Source organism: Desmodus rotundus, chromosome 3 (assembly GCF_022682495.2).
Source record: "Desmodus rotundus isolate HL8 chromosome 3, HLdesRot8A.1, whole genome shotgun sequence".
NCBI lineage: Eukaryota > Metazoa > Chordata > Mammalia > Chiroptera > Phyllostomidae > Desmodus > Desmodus rotundus.
The window spans coordinates 154,644,317-154,665,630 of NC_071389.1; the positions used below are offsets into that span (position 1 = coordinate 154,644,317).

Genomic DNA, 21,314 nt, shown 5'->3' on the forward strand with positions numbered 1-21,314 from the left:
GCTTCTGCGTTCACCTCTCCACAGCTCTCGGCACATTCCCAGACTTGAAGGAGGGAGGCATTCTAAGTTATTAGAATTAGGGTATGTTTATCTGTGCGGGGGTGAGTGCGTGGAGGAAAGGACAGATGTCTCCTTGTGTCACATTCCTTCGTGAGGTGGGGTTTGTCTAGGGAGGAGGCAAGGGCTTTAAAAAGCCTTAGGATTCTAGTGGGACCTGGGTGGGAGGAAGCACCTTCGAGCAGAGCCTTCCGTGCAGCCGGTATGTGTAAAGGGGGCTCCATGGGTGGGATAGGGGATGTGTGGGTTCTCTTATGTAAAAGTCCATGTTAGGGAGCAGGAGGCCTGAGTTTGGTTGCTTTGGCTCTCTGTCGGTCTCTGCCCCACCATGACCCTCCTGGGCAAGGCTCTGTACCCAAAGGGCTGCAGGTATGTTAGTGGAAAACAACAAACTGGGGTCTCTTGCTTCTCTCACTCCTCACTAAAACCCAACCAGTCTCAGGGTCTGAGGATGGAGCAGAAGGAAAGACAAGGAACAAAATTTGGGAGCCTCATAGCTTTCTATTCATACCTCTTCCACTCAGAAGAGGCAAATTACCCCTTCTTCCTCAGGAACCATTGCCATACACACTTTCTTCCCCCACCTCCCCACACCCCTCCCCTCCACTGGAGCTGCTGCCATGGTTGCCAGGCATGGTTGCTAAGTCTCTGCATGGAAGGGTTCGCGTGGGCTGTGCTGCCACTAACATTACCATGGTGAATCAGGGGACACCTGGTATAGGCTTGAGGGGCGGGGGGAGGGTCATGTGGATGTAAGCAACAACCCCCCAGGCCAGAGTAAGCCAAAAGGGCGAGCACCACTTCAGGTGGAGGCTGAGCGAGCCGGGCATTGTGGTGGCAGTGGTGGGGGCTCTGCATCAGAAAACGGGGGCCACTTTAATCATCTGTTGCTAGGTTATTGGTTGTGCCAAAGGAGCACACCGTTCCTCCTTCATCCCTTCTGAAAGGGTGCAGATGCGAAAGCACCCTAGTCTGTCCTCCGTAAGGCTAAGCAGATCTGTGTGGGCGTGGAACGGTACGACCCCCAAGTCCTGGCTTCTGGATTGTGGGAGAGCACGCTGTGGGGAGAGGGCTCCATGGGTGCCCAAGGACAAACACCTAGAATGGGAGTGCGGGCAGCTTTCGCGGCCAAAACAGACTCCTGTGTCCTGCTGTACTGGAAACTCTGGGATGCAGTTAACAGTATGGGGGTCGCCCTTTCTGAGCTTGGGGAAGGTAGCTCCCCACACCCAGAGTCGCACAAAGCCTTCATGAAAGCCACCGCCTCCTCCCTCCACCACATGGAAGCTGGTTACTCATCTCCTCTCTGCACCCCAACGCCACTGCCGCTAAAAATAGGCCCCCATCCGTGGTCCAGCCCCTCCTGCATCCCCGTGGTGACCAGCAAGAGTGGCAGGCGGAGACCTTGAGTTCCATTTGCATCACCTCCCTGCCTGAGACACTGAAGTCGGGGGCAGGGAGTCAAGGGCATAGCCCTGGTGGTCAAGCACCCTAACAGAGGGGAACGAAGGGTTAAAATGGCGGGAAGGTTGAAGAAATGGGAATGGGGGAGGGGGGATGCTCAGCTTGGCAAGAAAAAGAAGTTCCCTGCCCACTCGTGCAAGTCCCATCAGGCTTGGGGGACACGCGCAGTGGGACGGGGCGCCCATTCCCCAGTCCCAGGGGGCGGCCCTGCACGGGGGGAGGCAGCAGCGTGGAGCCGTCCGCGCCCTGTCACATGCGCTCACACACACACACACAGGCATACACGTGTGCCCGGGTATATATAGTCCCCAGTCGCCGGGCCCGCCGCTCTGCAGTGGGCGCCGGTTTCCTGGGCTGGGAGGGGGCTTTCGGGGCGGGTGGGAGGGTGGGGGGCCGGGGTGGGGTGGGGCAGGATGCTGGATGGCCATCTGTTCTCCGAGGGGCCCGACAGCCCCCGGGAGCTCCAGGATGAGGAGTCTGGAAGCTGCCTCTGGGTGCAGAAATCCAAGCTGCTGGTGATCCAAGTGAAGACTATTTCCTGTCATTATAGTCGCGGCGCCCCTCCTCGACAGCCCATGGACTTCCAGGCCAGCCACTGGGTCCGCGGGCCGCAGAGCCGCACGTGAGTGAGGGAGGGGTGAGGGGCTCGGCCGGCGGGGCGGGGGCGGACTCCCCGGGCACCAGCCGGCGCCGCCGGCCCCTTCCCGTTCCCACGCGCCCCACCCCCACCCCCGAAAGCTAGGGCCTGCCCTTTCCCGCGTTGTTTGGGGGAAACAGGAGGAGGTGTGAGACAGGGCAGGGGGTGAGATGGGGCAGACGCTGCTAAAGTGTGCGTGGAGAGATGGTGAGGGATCCCGCTTCGACTTCAGCCCCAACAGGCGTGCACGTGTGCACGCACTGACACACACGTCTGCACACGGCTGCCCGAAGTGGTCTGCAGTGCGCCCAGCGCCCCGGGCCTCGGCTCCCTTCCCCCACAAACTGCTCACCAGGGTTCCTGCTCATTGTCCCAGGTGTGGGCCGCGCCCGGGATCCCCTGAGCCGCCTCCCCGCCGTCCCTGGGCCTCCAGGGTGCTGCAGGAGGCGACTAACTGGCGGGCGGGGCCCCCAGCCGAGGCCCGAGCCCGGGAGCAAGAGAAAAGGAAAGCGGCATCGCAGGAGCGGGAGGCCAAGGAGACCGAGAGGAAAAGGCGCAAGGCTGGTGGGGCCCGAAGGAGCCCCCCGGGTCGGCCCCGCCCGGAGCCCCGGAACGCCCCCAGAGTGGCACAGCCCGCAGGGCTCGCAGCTCCGTCGAGGCCCGAGCGCCTGGGGCCGTTGGGGCGACCGCCCCGTCCGTCCGCGCAGCCGCAGAGCGACCCCCGGGTGGCGTGGGCGGGGCCCTGGGGAGGTCGCAGGCCAGGGCCCCCCAGCTACGAGGCTCACCTGCTGCTGAGAGGCGCTGCCGGGGCCGCCCCTCGACGCCGCTGGGACCGGCCGCCACCCTATGTGGCCCCACCGTCGTACGAAGGCCCCCACAGGACGCTGGGAACTAAAAGAGGCCCCGAGCCCTCCCAGGCGCAGGTCTCATCGGTCCCTGCTCCGACTCCAGCCAGGACAGAGGGAGGGAGCACAAAGAAGAGGCTGGATCCTCGGATCTACCGGGACGTCCTTGGGGCTTGGGGTCTCCGGCAGGGGCGGGGTCTCTTGGGGGGATCCCCAGGCTGTGGAATAGCCAGGTCAAGGCTGGAGCCCCGCAACGCCGCCGCAGGGAAGAGCCTGGGCCTGGCTGCTTCTGGCCTGAACAGTGGGAGCCACGGCCACCCCCCAGCCAACGCTGCTGGGAGCCCAGGCAAGGTGACAGCTCCTACGGGGTCTGCAAATGCGGCTCCGAGCCCCCCGCGTCCCGCTCCCAGGTCCAGGCCCCATCTCAAGGGCTCCGGGCAAGGGAAAGAAGGTAGAGAGCAGAGCTGGCTCCCCAAATGCTGGATTCCCTCCCCTAAAAAGCAGCCGCCCCGACATAGCCAGACCCTCCCCAGGCCCTGGGCTCCAGGAGGCACGGGATGGAGAAATTCCCTGGGTCTTAGAGAGGAGGCCGGACACGAATCCTCGGAGGGTTGGAAGGCGACCCGCCGCGCCCACACCCTGCCCCGAAGTTCCCGCGGCCCCGCTGCTGGAGAAGGTGTCTTTGTCATTGACGCCACGTGCGTGGTAATAAGGTCTCAGTACGTTCCGACCCCTCGAACCCAGCGTGTGCAGCTTCTGCCCGCCGGGGTGCCTCGCCTTGCGGGGGATGCCTCCAGCCAGCCGAAGTCCAACAGCAAGGAGGGCGAGGGCACTGCGGCCTCTCCTTCCCCTTGCCAAAAGCTGCTGTTGAGCAGCCGCCTTTCACACCAGCCCTACGGGGGGCTCGGCTTTGAAGCTGAGGGCGGGAAGCCCGTGGACTCCTCATTGGAGGAGCGCGCCTCCCGCATCTTGGGGCTCCCGGTAGGCGAAGTAAACCTTCAGGACGCCCTCACGCAGCCAGGCAGCCTAGAGCACTCAGCCTCAGGCCCAGCGACTTCGGGAGGCGCCAACAGTGCCGAGGGCTCGGGGAAAGTGGCGGCGGTCTCGCGGCTTGCGGGCCGGGGCTGGGCGCGGACCCCCGGGCCCTACGCCGGGGCCCTGCGGGAAGCCGTGTCCCGCATCCGCCGCCACACCGCCCCAGACTCGGACTCAGATGAAGCTGCGGAGCTCAGCGTTCACAGCAGCTCTTCTGATGGAAGCGACACAGAAGCCTCCGGCGCCTCCTGGCGGAATGAGCAAGCTCGGCCCCGGGAAGGCGGGAAGACAGCACAGCTGAGCCACGGTATCCGGGAGATTCTAGGTGTCATCAGCCGGACTGAGGAGGTCCTCTTTGGGGAGAGAGACACTAAGAGGACCCCACAGGGAAATAGGGAGCGGCAGTAAGAGGCCCTTTGTTGAGGACCCTTTGAGGCCCTTTGTGTTCCCCAACCCATACATCCCTGGGCCCAATGGTCCCCTGTCTTCCTCACAGACTTCCTTTTACTCCTTACCTATACAGGTTCCCAACCCCAAATAGAAGCCTCCCAAATGAAAGGAAAGGGAGCATATGCTGATTCGTGATTGTGTTTTTTTTTTAAATTAGGAAAGGTGAGGGTGAACAGTAGACATTAAGGCCTGCTCATTGCAGGTCACTCCAGCAAGGCTTCAGCAGGTGTGGCTGCACAGAGTGTAGAGTTAGGAAGAGAGGCCTGGCCAAGAGCAGGCAGGCGGGCAGGGAGGGTATAGTCATGGGACGGCAACTTCAGGTAGGGCCTCTGGGCAGGAGGGAGAAAGTATTGGAGAGGCTTTGGGCTGAGGTGAACAGGTGACAGAGAAGCCCTTGGCAGAAGACGAAGGGGTCCAGAAAAAGCAGGGAGAAGGTTCACTTTGATGTCACAAGTCTTGGGGTCCAATCCCAACTCTGCCATGTTCACTGGGGCACCTCAGGCAAGTCACTTCCCCTCTGCAATCCTCCCAATATGTAAAAGGAGGGAGTTCTAAGGTCCATCCCTGACGTTTTGAAACTTTTGGGGAAGCTTTTTTCTCATCCTCCCCTTCACAAGCCAAGAAAGAGTCATGAATAGGTGAATAGAGTTGGAGGGTCCCTGGGTGGCTTGGTTGTCACCTACACTCAGGCTTCACAGAAGAGCTGAATAAATTGGCAAGGGCTCCTATCCCAGTCTCTCAGGTTTAGGTGAGGGTTCCCCAAGGCAGGGCAGGATGGTGGCCTTGTCACTGTCCCTGGTCCTTAGTGGTCCAAGCAGGAGAGGGAAGGCTGACAATAAGTCAGCTTGAGGCCTCTTCAGACCTTCCCCTTTGCTCCTCCCCAATGTTTCTTAGCGATGATTTGAATCATTGCCATGATTTCCCACCCAGGTGGTATCACCCATCTGAAAGGACTCTGAGAATTTCTTGCATCTCTGCCTCTTCCAGGAACCGGCCAGGGAAGAAAGAGGGAGGCTGGTCCCCAAAAGCCTGTAGGTGTGGGGTGTGATACTCGCTGTAGCCACTATGGGGCGCGCGCAGGTCGCGGATTTCCCCAGTAGCTAGTCCGCGAGACGCTCCTACCCGGGTACTGCCAGTTAATCGATTGATTACAGCGCAGGAGTCCCCCGCCTTGCCACCTCCAGGCGTGCGAGGTCAGGAGCAGGCCTCTGGCCATCCAGACCTGGAGCGCGCCGAGCCCCTCTCTGTACTTACCCACGCCAAATGGCGTGGGACGCAGACACTGACGTCCTTTTTTTCTCTCTGATCTTGGACACCTCTTCTCTATTTACTAGCCATGTGAACTTGGCCAAATCACTTCACTTCCCTGAGCCTCAGTTTCCTCATCTGTCAAATGGGGGTATATAAACACCTACCTCGCAGGGTTGTTGTGAGGATTTAATGTGATAATGTATGTAAAGCGCCTTGCACAGTGCCTGGCACACAGGAGGCTCTCAATAAATCTAAGCTTCCCTTTGTCCAACCTTGGCATCTTCTTCCTTTCACCGACCCTTTCTCCACAGTGTTCCTCCCCCAGGGCTCCTGGCTCCTTCCTGCTCGGTGGGCGGGCGGTTGTGGGGGGAACTCCTTTCTTAGATGGAAACTCCCTGCCCACTCCTGTGTCCCCCAGTCCGGACTCTCCCTCCCTTGCCCCCCACTCCACCCCCGTTGGCTCTTCCCACTGCCCCGGTGCACTCCCCCCACCCCCATTCCGGGCATGGGCTGACTCAGCCTGGGTAAATTTAGCCGCCAACTCGGCTGGCGCGGGGGCTTCGCCCAGACTCAGTCTCAGAGTCCTGGCCCGGCCCTCCGCTCGGGCTCTGCCCCCACGTCCACCCCCACCGGGTCCGCCAGCTCCAACTCCGGCTCAGCATTTAGATCTCCAGTCCCGCTCTCAAACCGCTTACAGTTTTGGTCTCCAATTATCTCGAGGTCACTCTCCACCAGCCCCGGAGAGACTGAGCAGGATGAGAAGGGGGCTGGGTGGCCTGTGAGGCCCTAGGACTGGATGCTAAGCCCACTGCCTTGCCTCGGTTCATTGGAGGGGGAGGGAGTTCCTCCTTGGGCTTCTAAACCTGAGGGGAGAGGGTCAGAGTCACCCACCCGTCTATCCCAGAACCTGCCTGAAACCCACACTGCCAGGTTTCCAGTTAGCCTCTGGTAGAGGAAATAAAGGAAGTGGGGGTCACCTTGGGCAGAGATCAAAGATTCCTGAGGTCCATCTCCCTCACCTACAATTCTGTCTACCACAGGTTCTAACCATTGAGCATTTTTTACTGAGCACCTGAGAGGAACCAGGAGCTGATCTGGGCTCCAGGAAAGAGACAGTAGGGTCTGTCTGATAATGGGGTGAAGGTAAAACACACAAATAATGGTAATATTGAGCAGTGAGTATTAAGTACTTTAAGGAGTCAAACAAGGGAGACTCAATTTGGGGAAAGTGGTCCCAAGCAGAGGCAACAGTAAAAATAAGAGGCGTGGATGTGAGGGAAATGGTCTAATTTGACTGGAGCTGAGGGTACATTCAGGGGAAGTGTGGGAGATACAGGCAGGATTCAAATCTGAGGCCAGGTTGGCGTGAGCCTGGTACAGCTGAGGAATGTGTGCCTTGGACCTCTGGGCTTGAGAAGAGGAGGGACTTCAGGCCAGAGGAAGATAGAGGAAGATAGAGGAAGGCTGGGGCAGAGGAGTGAGCATCTGCCTGCATTGTGCTACAGCCAGGGCCTCCAGGGCTCTGAAGCTGGCTGGTAGAAGAGGGGAGCTGCATGGTAGAAGAGGTGGAGGGGCTGGTGCTGTGGAGGTGGGCTCTGTTATGCTGCCTGAGCCTCTTTGAGGCTGAACACCCAGGATGCCAGTTTCTAAGAGCTTACCCACACTGCTACCATTGTCAGAGAACTAAGGTGTTCTTGTGTTTAGAAGGAACTCTGGGGCATGGGTTTAAATCTTGCCTCTACCTCATACTAGCTGTGTGACTTTGGCAAGTTACTCAACCTCTCTGTGTTTTGGTGTCTGTTATAAAACTCAGTTATTAATAGTGTTCTTTCATAAGATTGTTGGGAGGATTAAACGATTCAATATGTAAAACACTGAGAACAATGTCTGGTATCTAGTCAGTCATGCATAAGTGTTAAGTCCTGATTATTATTTCTCTCTAGGGCTCCTAGTGTTGGGGGTATGGGAACATGAGGCTAGGGAAGAGAGAAGTAGAGGTAGGAGAAGAAGAGGGAGAGGGAGCAGAGGCCAAATCCAGAGGAGAGGGAATACCTGGGGCAGAGACAAGCCACGTGAATGGGTGAATAACATACTAGGAGTACTGGGGCAGTTAGGGTGTCAGTGTAACCCGCTCCCATCTCCCAGGACTTCCTCCATCTTTGCCCAAGAGTGGAATCAGCGCCAGCTGCTCAGGAACTGGGGAGACGGGGAGAGTGACTGCAGGTCTGGGGGCCAGCCCTTGATGAGCCATATCTCAGACTGGCTCTGCAGGGCCCTGTGGGTGGCAGGCTGGAGGCTCCCTGCTGCGAAAATGACTTCTAAATCTGGCTGTGTCTGCCAGCCAGCCAGCCTCAAGGCCACAACCACCCCCCACCTTGGGACAGCGTCACAGGTCAGGAGTAGGGACAGCAGACGCGGGAGGGCGTGGTCAGGTTGGGGCAGCTGCCCTCGGGTTACCACAGGACCCTACTACCCTCCACACAGATTCTTCCCAGGAAAGCCCTATCTGGTTCCAAATGGGGCCCAGTTAATACGGCTTTCGAGGAGCTAAGCACCTCCTCCCCTTTCAGACTCTCAGGGGAGCCCTGGGATTTCCCTAGGTCACCACAAATTAGTAAAGAAAACAATCAGGCAATAACTTTGGGACTTTGGGGCATTCGAGGCCAGGAGCGTTTGTATGTGTGTGAGGAGGAGAGGACCAGGAGAGATGGTGAATATGAATACATGGGAAGTGTGCAAAGTGTGTCTGTGAGAAGTGAGTCCGATTCACTTGGTTACTCATTTGTTCACTTGCCCATTAAACATGCACACCAGGCCCTAGGTACACACAAGAGATTCAGACACGGTTCCTATCTTCAAGGAGCTCAAAAGCTAGGGTGTGTGTGAGACAGGAGCAGGGGTGTAGAAGAGGAAACGTGAGAGTCGTCACAGTGCAGGCAGTACAAAATAACGCATTAATGAAGGCATTCCAGAGGGTTCAGGGGAGCAAGAAGGAAGGAGCACTCCCAGACTGTGACTTCTGGAGAATGGGAATATACCCAGGGCTCTGGGCAACAAGTTGCTGAGGGTGCGTATGTTAGTAAAGGAAAGCTCAGCCTGAATACTGTCCTGTCCTCTGCATGTCCTGGCATGGCGGGTGGGGGGCATCCCTCCCTAGAAGCCCGTGGTACTACACAGCCTTTTGTGAGTCCTTTTAATCCATCCAGCCTTTTGTTCATCCATTGGTGCATGCATACATGCATCTATCCATCTATCCATCCCATCCATTCATTCATTTATTCATTCATCCACCAACCCATCTGTCATTCATCCATTGATTTATCCATCTCTCCATTCATCCACCCATCCATTTATTCTGCTAACAAGGGCATATGATATGCCTATCTCAGCTCTGCAAGGGATGCTAAGATGAACAAAACCCAGAGGCCGTGTCCTCGGGAAGCTAGAAGCCCAGTAGGAGGAGTAACATACACAGATACCCACCCACGGGACAGCCAGTATGTGCTTTCCCTGCCAAGAAAGTACTGCAGGAGGCAAGGTAACTTTGCTGATGAAAATTAAAAGGGCTTCACGGAGGGAGGAACAATCAAGATGGGTTCCAGGGTGCGGGCAAAGGTAGACAGGTGGGAAAGCACACAACTTTCAAAGGGAACAGAGGCACTGGAGGATGCAGAGGTGCAGAGGAATGGGACCCTGGGATGATATGTGGGACTCAAATCATGAAGTGCCTCTGGAAAACAAGGATATAGCATTTGATCTTGAGTGCAAGGAGTGGAGGGAGAGGTGAGGGGCAGAGAACGTTTGTGCTGTGAAGGTCCTCCTCAGTGGCTATAATATTGTTTCTCTGCTGCTTGATTATGGCCTCCGTTGGTCTTATTACCTTGTGGAATTCTCCAGTGGACCATGAGCTACTTAAGGGTAGTGCCTTTGATTTAGCTCTGTATCCCCTACACGCTGGGCCTGGAGCAGGCTCTCAGCAAATGCTGGCAGAGGAAGGAACAAATGATAAAACTGCCACAGGAACACTAGCACAGCAACTCATCATCAGATATGTACCAGGAAGGATGGCCACTACCTTGTGTGACCCCCATTCCCCCCACCCCTTTAGGAGAGATTACCCTGCTTTCTTTGCCCGGGTCTCTCTAGGAGCTCTTCCAAAAGACACCACAAGGTGGCGCTGTTCCTACTGTAACTCTGAGTTCCGCCAAGGTCTTGACCGTTTCAGCTAGGTGAAGTGCCCTCCAAGAACTGTTCCTGGATGGATGATCTAGACATTTCCTGCCAGCAAGTCCTAAGACAGAGTGAAGAGCCTGTGTGCATCCATGGAAAAGAAGAGCCGGCAGGGCCCAATGCCAGTGCAAGCACCATAGGCCTCATCGATCTATCCATCCATTCATTTGACAGTACCTAACATGTGCCAGGTACAATGTTAGGCTCTTGGAAAAACAAAGTGACTAAGACACAGTCCCTGCCATCAAGGAGCTCACCATGTGGCCCTGACCAAATCTTCCTTTACTAACTGACCCCCCACACACACCTGCTCTCAAGGGCCATTCCCCTTGACATGGGAAACCATCTCCTTGTGAATTTCACTCTTCATTACTGCTCGCCCTCCAAATCCATGTTCCTCCCTAAGATGGCTGCATGGCCACATTAGCGTGACCGCTGGATGATCCTTTCTTGAATGGCTCGTCTTGCCCTTCCCCTAAGCTCGCTTATGAGCCCTTTCCTATTCTTTCTTCCAACCTCCCCATCATACTCATAGCTACTCTGCCAGGTCTGGAAGCTTTAGGGACCTCCCTGAGTACACCTGGTCTGGGTTGGGACCTCTCAATACCCTAGAGATCTGGAGGCTAGAGCGACATGAGGGCTGACCCAGAGAAGGGCCCTATGAGACACTGGCACCACCAGCCCAGAGCTGAAAAGTTGGAGAGTCCAGAAAACCAAAGACCTCCGAAACATGCCCCTCTGGGGCCTGAGGGCTCTGCCAGCCAAACCTGTCCCCTGGCAGGCTGCCTTCTTTTCTCACCGACTTTGGAGAAGCCAGGCCTCTCCCTGACTACACTCCACAGTGGTGGCTGTGGGAGAACTGGTCGGGAGGTGAAGCATTGTGGGACATTGCACACTTTCCCAACATGCTCCAGGGCCCAACTTAGCCCTTGGTGGGTTTGAGAGAGGAGGGAGGGTTGGTGCTGAGAGTGGGAGCCAGGCCCATCGAGGTCCCGGGAGTGAATGCCGCATTGTTGGCCAGGCCAGAGTCACAGATAATTACCTCAATTAGTGACAATGGGAGAGTAATAAATACAGGCTTAGTGTCTCCTACCCCACCAGGGCTCCGAAGATTAATCCAGGCTGACGGGCGGGCCCTGAAAGGCGTGATGGACAATTCATTAAACTCCCCAAATGCCGCACAACCTGGGCGTGAAGGCTGAGTTAGCCCCCTGGGGGCTGCGCCTTTGTCTTGATTGTGTGTCTCCGCCACAGCAGAGCCGGGCAGCCCCCAGAGAGCCGGGAGGTGAGTGGGGCTCCCCAAGCCCGGCCAGGCGGCAGGGGGATTAGGTCTTGGTCCGGCCCTGGTTGCCCTGGCACAGCAGCCCGGCCGGGCTGGAATGTCCGTGGGGGGGAGCAGGCGGAGCGGAGGGGCGGGGCCGACAAGGTGGGGTAAGGGGGGCACACAAAACCAGGGGCAGGAGGAGTTAATTAGACGCCAGCCGAGGAGGGCGAGGGGCCACAATAGGGGCCTCACTTCCGAGGATTAATAGGGAAGACGGAGAGGGAGGGTTTTAGCCCTGGGGAAGGAGAGCTGGAAGCTTCCCAGGGTGGCACTGCCCCTTTTGCCCAGCTTGGCATCTCCTTGGCAAGTGGCTGGGAAGCAGGAGGCTCTGGCAACCTGGGCAGGTGCCCCCCAGCATCCCACAGAGTGGCTCACTCTTCCTAGAATGGTGCTTACGCCGGGAAGAAGATTGGGCAGGGAGGAGAGAAAAGACCCTTTCATTTTTCAGGGAAATAGTGGAAGCAGGAATGTTTAGGGGCCCTGCTCTAAACGCCCTCCATCCCCACCCCTCACTCTGAGGCAGGACCAAGAGCCAGAAGTTTTACCCTTCCTGTGAGGCTGCCGGGCTAGAGCCAAGAAGTCCATACTGGGGGCTGGAGCTGGACACAAGGGAGTGGAGGCTGCTGTGTGCACGCACGTATGAGTGTGCACGCTTGTGCTTGCAGGTGTGCTTATGCACAGGGCCTGGCCTTCAGCAGGTCCTCAGTAAATACTGGATGATGAATGGTTGAATGAATGAATGAGTGAACTTCGGCTTTGCTGAAAGTAAATGAGTGTGAGGAAGAGAAGTGGTGCTGGGCTGCACCATGATTCAAAGTGAGTGGCCTTGGGCCCTTTCATTCTGGGCTCCCAGCCACGGCCCAGGTACCCCACCTCTGAGCAGATAAGCAAATGTCCAGAAAAAATGAATTGCCCATTAAAAGGAGGAAGGGAAAAAAAAAAAGCAGTAGCCTCTTGGAAGCCCCACTTCCTCCCGGGCCCCAGGGAGCAGGGCAGCCCTGACTCCTCCCTGGGAGCCACCCCACCCTACCCCCTCCCAAGGGATGACAAGGGAGAGAGTTGGCGGCAGTTCCCTGGGCATATTTATAACCTGCTGCTCGCTCACCAGCGTCTGCTTTTAGCCCAGACGGGGGAGGGGGCAGAGGGGTGGTCTGTCTCATGCTGGGCGCCCTGGCTGGGTGTGGAAAGAGTGAGTAAGGGTGAGTGGTGGGCAGCTCTGCATGGATATTCCTGCTCACACCACAGCCAAACAGCTTATTTTCTCCTCATTTTGTTATTTTTCTCCCTTTGGCCTGGAAAGGAGGACTGAACCAGCCTGAGGTGGGGGGTGGGGGGTGTGCTCGACCCTGGGGTATTTGCAGCCCCACTGACAGGGTTTTTCCAGGGTGCGTGTGGCAGGGTGTGTGCAGCACCGGCTCTTTGACCCCCTGGGGACTGCACAGGCCTGCCATCTCAGTCCTCTCAGGTTTTCCGCTCCCCTTCCTCCTGGATATTTCAAGACCAGCACTTCCCTTGCTTGCTGAGGTCAACCATGTGTCGGGGTCCCTGGCAGCCTTAGATTGCCCTGGGTGTGTGGCATTTGGCACCTGAAGATCAAAGGTGGGTGGAAGGATAGCTTGGGTGAAGAGGCAGGGCTAAGGCACCGGGCCCTTTCCTGATAGTGCTGCCCTGTGGCATCCCCCTGAGCTGCTCTGGGCCCTGAGACCCCCGTGAGGCCTCTCTCCAGGCACAGCCGCGTTTCTCCCCAGGACTCACCTGCTCAGGTGGGCTCTGCATGAGGACAGCACACATGATCATTACCACAAAATAATGAGCTCCTAGGTAGTGTCCTACAGCCCTTCGCTTGCTTTTTTCCCTTTTATTAATGCCTTTCCCCTTGAGGGCCAGCCCTCACTTTGCACTTCCCTACCTCCCCTTCAAAGTCCCAGCGCCAGGAAGCGAAGGGCGTCCTGCTGAGGACTTGAGTGTGGGAATCAGTCCTTCAACCTCATGTGTGTGCACAGGGTGCTGCATTTCCCTGAGCTTCATCGTAGTTCACTCCCCCCTTATACTGACAACATGTGTCGGTCTGCTTGATGCCCCAGCACCACTGTAAATTCCTCCAAGCAGGCACTGTGGCTGGTACCTCACCGGCGTCCCCAGCATTGGGCGTATGCCTGGCACAGAGGAGGTGCCAGCAAGTGTTCAAATGAACCAAGTTTTCACATACATGACCTCCTCTGAATCTCCTCATCTTCCTGAAGAAGACTACGTACCCATAACCTCCCCTGCTTAATAGACAAGGCAACTGAGGCTGGGAAACAAGAGATTTGTTGAAAAGCTAGTTCAAGCCAGAACAGGATTCACTGCTTTCTCTTGCTCTTCCTCCAGCTCCTATGTGTCAGCTCAGCCCAGAGCCTCCCGCTTCTGGGCCTAAAGCAGGTATACTGATCTAGCTCTCGGGGTCAGGAGTTAGGGGAGAATGGTGGGACCAGCTGCCAACCCTTCTGCTCCCCACCTTGCTGCTTCTCCCTAAATCTGGTCATTGTCCAGCAAGGGCATAAGCCCGGTATCCTACCTCTAGCAGCCTATGCTTTAACTTCTTGCTTTAGGAGCTGGCGGGGTAGGAGGGGCGGGGTCTAAAAGCTCATTGAATTATAGACTGGGCATTCTCCGCAGGCTTTTTTTTTTTTTTTTTTTCTGGAAATCCAATGCATGTCAGGTACCTCCTACCTTGACTCAATAAGGTTTCTATTCCTCCCCCCGGCTGCTCATCAGAGCTGAGCTGGTGCTAGCTTGGCAGATGGAGAGAAAGGCAAAGGGATGGCATTGCAGGGTTGAGCGGCTCCTGGCTCCACTTCTCTACCCCCACACATCCCAAAGGCCAATGGGGTCAGAGTTCACACAGCCAGGGAGAGGTGGGGGGCAGCAACAACAGCAAAGGAGTCCTGGGGAGAGGGGAAAATTCTCCAGTCGGCTGGGATCACTTGTTGCCCTTGGTGGGTAGAGGGCTTCACAGCTCCCCCTGCCTTTCAGGTCCTCCCTTGGGGGGAAGTGTTAGGATTAGGGATAGGTATTAGAGTTTAGGAAGGGGGTGGTGTTTGAAGTTAGGGTTAAGGCTAAGGTTACACTTAGACCTGGGGTCAGGGAGCAGATTAGAGTTAGAGGTAGGTTTAGGACTGTGGGCAGGATTAGTACCCCAACCCTGGTGAATTCGCACACAGAGGTGTCCATGGTGTTAGTAAGATTCCTTGAGGGGCCCTTTATGGGAATGTCTAGCTTCATGGTTTGGTTATGGGCCGCACTTGGGTTTCCTTTTGGTCACGCTGGTTCAAGTCCCCACTGCCCACTGGCCTGACCACGGCTGAAGCAGGTAGGCTTCAGGAACCAGCAGCTTCCCACCAGGGGCAGCAGCACCCTTTCTGGGATTTCTCTCTTTGGTTTCTTTTCAGCACAGCAGTCATAGTTACCACTCAGTTGTAACTATTTTCACACTGACGCTTCCACATAGGAAAGGCAGGCTCAGGGTTTGTTTAGTCCCCATTCAGCAAGGGAAGAAACTGAGGCAGCCATGCACTTGCCCGATATCACACAGCCAGTGGGAGTGTGAATACGAAAAAGAAACTTGCAGGGTCTTTGGGTTTCTGACCCGGTTCCTCTGGAGACCTGGGTCCCCAGTGGCCTTGTTAAAGTCAGCCCAGTGTCAGAATCTAGGGGCCCTCTTGCAGGGTCAGTAAACCAGAACCCAACAATGTATCCCATTTGTTGAAGAGAGGTGTGCTCTGGATTCAAGGAAAATCCACCAAGTCATTGATAAAAATAGATATTTTTATTTTGCAGAGGAAGATACTACATTGGCGGGGGCGAGGGGCCACTAATAGCTACAGTGGAAGGAAATACTGATCCCAGTAGGCAAAGGCATCTTTGAAATATTGAGGAGAGGAAAAGAGGGATCAGAAAAGGCCGGAGGGCAAAAGAACAGAAGAATGGAGAGGGGTTGGGTTGGCGTGGAAGTGGTCTCTGCAAACCAGGCTGGAACCCAGCACAATAAATAGTTTTATTTACAACAACCAAACTCGTGGCTTTACATCCACGTTTCAGTGCAAATTATTTACACACTGATGAGGGGGCAGGACAGGAAAGGGTAGGAGGTGGCCGGGGAGGCATGGCTTGCAGCTGCTCAGTGGCTCCACGACAGAGGCTGGGAGAATGGGGTTATTTCTGCTGGATCCCCCAACCTCATTTTCCACATCACCACAGCTGCAGCTGCCACCTGACCCTGGCACCTCCTGCTTCAGCTGTAGGTGGGGAGGAGAAAGGCTCTGATGCCCCGGTGTGTGTTCAGGGTCCGCACCCTTGGCAGAGGCATGTGGAGACCCGGAGAAAACGGAGTTAAAGAGGGAGGGGGAGAGGCAGGGAGGTCGCCGGCGCGGTGGCACAGTCAGACAACAGAGCCTGCAGCTGACTCGCCGTGGGGGAGGGGACGCATCCTTCTCTCACCTCCTGGCCAAGCAGGGGGCAGTGCAATGGAGTCTCCCGCGGAGAGGGAGGGAGGTAGGTCGGGGCAGGTCCTTCAGGATGGCAAGAGGGTTCCTGCCGCCCCAGGCAAGTGGTTTCAGGAGTCCCCAGGTAGGAGGAGGTGGGAGAAATGATCGAATACGTATGAATCGCGGGCATGTGGCTGGATGGACTGGGTGGGCGCATATCTGGGTCTTAGGTGCTAGCAAATCTGCCTGTGGGGTGGGCTTGAGGAGAATGCTCCCGGGGACGAGTCCGCGCAGCGCCTCACAGACACTCGTGCAGGACGCGCGTGTGCGTGCAGTTGCGGCAGCTGACGTGGCAGCACCAGTGGAAGGTGCAGTTGCAGCGCTCGGTGACGCGCTGCGTGCGTGTGCGGTGGCCCCGGCCGCAGCAGAGCAGCTCACAGCCGTCCAGCGCGGGCGACGAGCTGTTGCAGGCGCGCCCCGCCGTGCCCGCTGTGCCCAGGCGTCCGCTGTATGTGCAGAAGTTGGGCGATTTCTCGAAGTACACGAGGTCATGGGGTGAAGGCGGCTTGTGCGCGGGGTCTTCCGGCTCCAGGCGGAGCAGTTCCGCCCTCGAGGCGCGGTTGCTGCCGCGGTTGCCGTAGAGGACGCGCGAGGCGCCGTCGAAGCGGTCGCGCAGCACGTCGCCCACGGCGCGCAGCGTGGGCAGCCGCATCCAGCACGTGCGCACCGTGCACGAGCCTGACATCCCGTGGCACTTGCACTCCTGGCGCATCTCAGAGAACACAGTCTGGGGGATAGGGAGAAAAAAATGCTGCCCCGGGGTACTGCCAGAACCAGAGCCACCGCTCTAGATACCGCCCCCTCCCGGGCGCCGCCGGCACCTCAGCACAGGGCCAGGCCCAGCCATGCCCAGGGCGAGGGAGGCAGAGCGTGTCCCCTAGAGATTTGGACGTCAAGCCAGAGAGTCCGTCTTGACCTCTCAGCCTTATTGCTTTTTGAATCTGTACGGCGGAGGGGCTGTAGGCAGTAAGTTCTATGGGTTGCAAGACTTCTAAGATCTTTGGTTCTACCTGTCCTCAGCCCCAGGCATCCCTTTGCCCCTTCCATTTTCTGGCTTCCTTCCAAGACTCTCGCTCCCTCAGGACGCCCTCTCCTGGGTCCCTAACCTAAGCCCTGGCCTTATCACCGACCGTTACTCCCCAAACCCGAGGTTAACCCCTGTGCAGATCCCTGCCACTCCGCTTCGGGTGCAGAGCTCCTCAAGCCTGCTGCTCACCGTTCGGCCCGCCTCGTTGTTGTGAAGGTTCATGAGGAAGCGCAGGTCCCGCCCCTTCTCCCCGGAATCCACAAACTCTCGGCCAAAGAGGCGGCCAAAGTCGATGTTGTCGCTGCAGCCCCCCCAGTGCCAATCGGGGCCGCCAGGGCCGCGCCGCCGATAGTCGCATGTGCAGGACTCGATGGAGCCCTCGGAGCAGGAGCGCGCCACCGAATGGGTAACCCCGGCGGAGGTGATGGCGAAGATAAACGCTGTTTCCCGACAGCCTATGGGGGAAGGGATCGGGGACCAGGGATCAGCGAGGGGGCATGGCACCCTCAGTGGGGGGCTTGGGACCCTTGAGTCCCACGCTGTGCCTCCGCCCTTGCAGTCCTGAGAGCCGGGCGCCGGGCTGTGCTGGGAAGCTGGTCTCACAGGGAAAGCACGTGCGTGGGCACGCAACCACGTCCACGCTTGTAATCACGCGTTACTGAGACTCAGCGTGCATTTTGGCTCCTTAGTGGAAGTGGGGCAACCCCAGAAAGAAAAACCTAAGAGACTGGGGCGGAAGAACTCTGCGCAGCCCAAACTCAGCCCGCGTCAGCTAAGACACACTTGCGAGGCTGGAGGCGAGGCGCACGCCTGCGGACGGCAGCTTTCCCGGCAGGCGCCTTGGAGAAGGCCTGGGGGAAAGGGGTGGCCGGCCAGCGTCCGCAACTCAGAACCCCCTTTCTCTTAGGCAGTGGCTCAGAAAAGTTATGCTTTGTGCCCGGGGCACATGGTTTGAAAGCATCTGGTAGACGGAGTTTTGTCCAGATCGTGTGACCCTGCAGGAATCCGGGACAGCTTCCCTGCATTCGCCCACCCATGCCCTGGGGGTGACCCCGCGTTCCCCTGGTCCCGGAAGCGTCGCCTTCCTGGGTACCCACCTCGGTTGACGATCTTGCCGAAGAGGTGGGGCCCCGAAGCCGTGGGGCAGTTCCAGCGGCGGTTCCGGAACTGCCACTTGCACTCTCGCACAGCGCTCTGCAGCCCCCCGCTAACACTGTGCAGGATCCCCGGGTTCTGGCGGATCAGCCGCCGCTGCTTGCGGCTCAGCAGCTGCAGACTGGGCTCCAGCACCAGTTGCAGACTCTTGGAGTCGGTCAGGAGGTTCGTGGAGGAGGCTACGTTCACGATGCCCCTGGTGAGACGCAAAACTCAGGCTCTGGAGGGGGACCTTCACCTTAACCAAAAAGGCCGTGCTCACCCTGCTCTTTCCGGGGCTCTTTGCCTGGAAAGGGCGGCGGGAGATCAATAATAAGGTAACGACTCCGCTCTCCCGGGTTCACTAGGTTGAAAAGACTGGTCGTCCGGACTTTTGTGTGACCAGGAATCCTAGGGGTGCTCTGGGCTCTGGGATCCGGCACCCGACAGGGGAAGCGTGGGGAGCCGGGAGGAGACATGCCCACCTTTGCTCCCAGGGCATGCTTCTGGGCAGCCTGGGGAAGAAGTCCTGGCCTGCAGTCCATGCCCACCTAAGGCACGTAATGCTCTGGAGTCCCACCCTCTTCTCACCTCCTTTCTAATTGCACGCCTGGCCCTTCGCTTCCCGAAGCAAGGAAACCTGTGGTGTGGCTACGCTACCACCGTGAGGCTGGATTCGAGGCTCTAGGAAGAAGGGAGGTGCCAGGTGGGAGTAGGTTCCCTGCCTGGAGTATCGTGGGCTGCGGCGGCCAGACCATTCAGCCCACTTCAGTAAAGCTGGCTTCTCAGTAGCCACTCGGATCCAGAGCGCCTCTCGGTGTCTCGGAAGGAAGTCCGAGCGCTGGAGGGAGCCTGTCTGCGGACGGATCCCAGAGCGTGGGAGCTGGATAGGGCTGGCCCCTGGCTCTGCGCCCCGGGACAAGTGGCGACCCCGCACCAGCTCACTTACCACCATCGGCCACTGCTGTTGGCGGCCAGAGCTGCAGGCAGAGCGGCCAGCGCCAGCAACACCGTAGCGGAAACCCAACCAGGCAGCAGCGCCCAGTGCCCCATGGCCTGCCTGGCCTTGCCCGCTTGTGTTGCAGTTGGGCGGCTTTGGCTGCTGCCCGCGACGGTGGGACGGGATGCGGCGGTGGCGGCAGTGGTGAGAGTCCGCAGTCTGGCTCTAGCAGCCCTGGGGGCGGGCGATGGGCAGCATGGCTCGCGGTCCCAGCTGGTGGGCTGAGGCAGCCACGGCGGGCGGCACCGCCTCTTATACTTGCGGCGCTGGCTGGAGTGGTGATAGGCTGCCCCGCCGGGCCGCACTGTGGCACTAGGGCGCACCGGTCAGGGGTGCAGACAATGGGCAGCGAGCGGGGCCGTGGCTCCCGCCCGTCTGAGCTGAACGCTGACGGGCTGGCCGTCGGGGCTCACCCCCGCCCCCTGCCTGGTGGCTCCCGCCTCCGGGCCTGCACTGGCCGCCGACCCCTCCCCTAAGGGCGCCCTCCCACGCGCGCCCGCCATCCTCACTCGGGTTGGCGTCGGGAGCCCGTCGGGGGCCAGCGTCCGCCAGGGGGCGCAGCGATAATGTGCTCTCTGGATTTTCCGTGAGAACTCTCGGGAGCCCAGCCGCTTTGCCGCCTGCCCTGGGGCTGCCCTGGGGCTGCCCTCTCGACGTCATTCCAAGCCCCGCCGGCGTCTCCTCTCTCCCCCTTCCTGAGTAGATGAAGGAAAGCTGTGGTTCTGGGCAGCGACCCTGGGGAGATGCCTTTCCTCCCAGGAACCCTGATGGCTGGATAAGGAAGGAAAAGGGGGAGCCTGGGGGTGGAGGTGGGGCTGTGGCCAGGGAAATGCCCGCGGTGGGCTGGGGGTGAGCTGACCGAACAGAGCCCGGCCATGAAGAGAAACCTGAGGAACCGGCAGTTTGTGCTTACAGCCGGAAGGTGCACACCAGTGGCCGTGTCTGCGGGGACTGTGTATGTGGGACGATGCAAATGTGAGTGCATGTGAGAATGCACACGGATGTGTTCTGAGTGTGCACTCGTGTGTGTCCTCCCGTCCAGGAACTCCATGTTTTGAGGTGGGATGTTAGGAACTTTCTAAAGAATCTTGGGATTTGGCTCAGGTCAGAAGGGATCGTCAAGTCATCCGGTCACAACCACCACCGTAGATAGCGCCCCGTTTTCTGTGCTGACAAGGGGGTGGCAGTCACCGTCAGGGAGGCCCAGCTGGCTGAGGGGTAGACGATGTCTGGGACTGTGTGTGGAGGTGGCTGGGTGGGTGGATGAGTGTGTGTGGGGGGAGATTACATATGCACATATGTGTCACTCTTGCCCTGTGTGCCTTGTGACACCCTCTGGTGTGTCACTCTGTGGTGTGTGCCAACCTGTACGTGTCACTGGGGGAGAGGGCCAAGCCAGCAACCAAGGTGGTGTCAAGATGAACAAGGCCTGGACTGTCCAAGTGTCTGAGGCCGGGGCTCAGGACGGAAGGGCAATGGAATAGATTCCGGTGTGTGTACGGTGGGGGAGGACCGGGAACAGGGGGGCCTCTGGCTAACCTGAACCCTGAATAGGGAACATGTACCTTGCATGTGTTTGATTCTTTTTGGACTTCTCTGCCAAGTTTCTGTCTTACCCCCAAACTCTGGGTCTCTCCACTCTTACCACGCTAGGAGACCCAGAGCACCTACAACCACCTCCTCTATTGTACACTTTTCTCTTCCTCCGGGGGGCTCTAACTCAGCTTCAAGGCCACCTTGGCCTCCTATTGAAGTGGCTGCTGTTGCCCGTATAGGGCATGGGGGGTGGGGGTGCACTGCCAGCCTGGTTATCCTCCCACACACACAGGCAGCCCCTGGAAGGAGGGAGGACCTCCTCCTTCACATCTCTTTTCCCATTATATAGAGGAATAATTAGAGTGGGTAGCTGCCCAAGGATCACACAGCTGATAAATGAATAAATGATAAAGCCAAGCTAAAACTGACTAAACTCAAAGCCTGTACCCTTTTCACCTGAGCAGCTGCTTGTGACCGTGCAGCAGTAGCAGGCTGGGAGCCCCCCTCAAAATTGGCAGGTTAATAAAAACGATCATTAGGAGCTTCCTGCCTCCCTTTGGGGTCCCCTCTTTTTCGTGTCCCTTGCCTTTAAGATGCTTTCTCACCGAGTAATGCATCCAGGCCTGATTCTAAAGAATTCCAAGTCCCAGAAATGTCCAGGCCTCCCCTCCAAAGCAGGGAAATCACTCTAAGGAATAAATGCTTGATATGTTTAATTAGTCTTCCTGGAGGACTTGCATTTTAAATGAGATGTGTATGAACCCAAATGGGGGTTATTTTTGAAGGGAATGTCCTCCC

General features: G+C 57.9%; 2 protein-coding genes across 2 annotated transcripts; one reads left to right on the forward strand and one right to left on the reverse strand.

The window, feature by feature from the left end:
• The first annotated feature begins 1,934 nt into the window (after window positions 1-1,934).
• Window positions 1,935-5,989, forward strand: DDN (dendrin). Its single transcript, XM_053921551.1, has 2 exons — window positions 1,935-2,143; window positions 2,535-5,989. The coding sequence occupies exons 1-2, from the start codon at window positions 1,935-1,937 to the stop codon at window positions 4,444-4,446; spliced, it is 2,121 nt and encodes a 706-aa protein (XP_053777526.1). The 3' UTR covers window positions 4,447-5,989.
• Window positions 5,990-15,079: 9,090 nt separating this feature from the next.
• On the reverse strand, window positions 15,080-19,357 carry WNT1 (Wnt family member 1). The gene is made up of 4 exons (XM_024575438.2): window positions 18,930-19,357; window positions 17,944-18,197; window positions 17,036-17,301; window positions 15,080-16,546 (listed from the first exon to the last, which is right to left on the reverse strand). The coding sequence occupies exons 1-4, from the start codon at window positions 19,031-19,033 to the stop codon at window positions 16,058-16,060; spliced, it is 1,113 nt and encodes a 370-aa protein (XP_024431206.2). The 5' UTR covers window positions 19,034-19,357; the 3' UTR covers window positions 15,080-16,057.
• Between the last annotated feature and the right edge of the window lie 1,957 nt (window positions 19,358-21,314).

What these genes read in the sequence shown, in the direction of transcription:
- DDN (XM_053921551.1), top strand. Translation starts at nt 1,935, where the DNA reads ATGCTGGATGGCCATCTGTTCTCCGAGGGGCCCGACAGCCCCCGGGAG. An exon ending in CGCGGGCCGCAGAGCCGCAC is followed by an intron (nt 2,144 to 2,534) that starts GTGAGTGAGGGA and finishes TCATTGTCCCAG; the next exon opens with GTGTGGGCCGCGCCCGGGAT.
- WNT1 (XM_024575438.2), bottom strand. Translation starts at nt 19,033, where the DNA reads ATGGGGCACTGGGCGCTGCTGCCTGGTTGGGTTTCCGCTACGGTGTTG. An exon ending in AACAGCAGTGGCCGATGGTG is followed by an intron (nt 18,198 to 18,929) that starts GTAAGTGAGCTG and finishes GCGTCTCACCAG; the next exon opens with GGGCATCGTGAACGTAGCCT. An exon ending in CGGCAAGATCGTCAACCGAG is followed by an intron (nt 17,302 to 17,943) that starts GTGGGTACCCAG and finishes CTTCCCCCATAG; the next exon opens with GCTGTCGGGAAACAGCGTTT.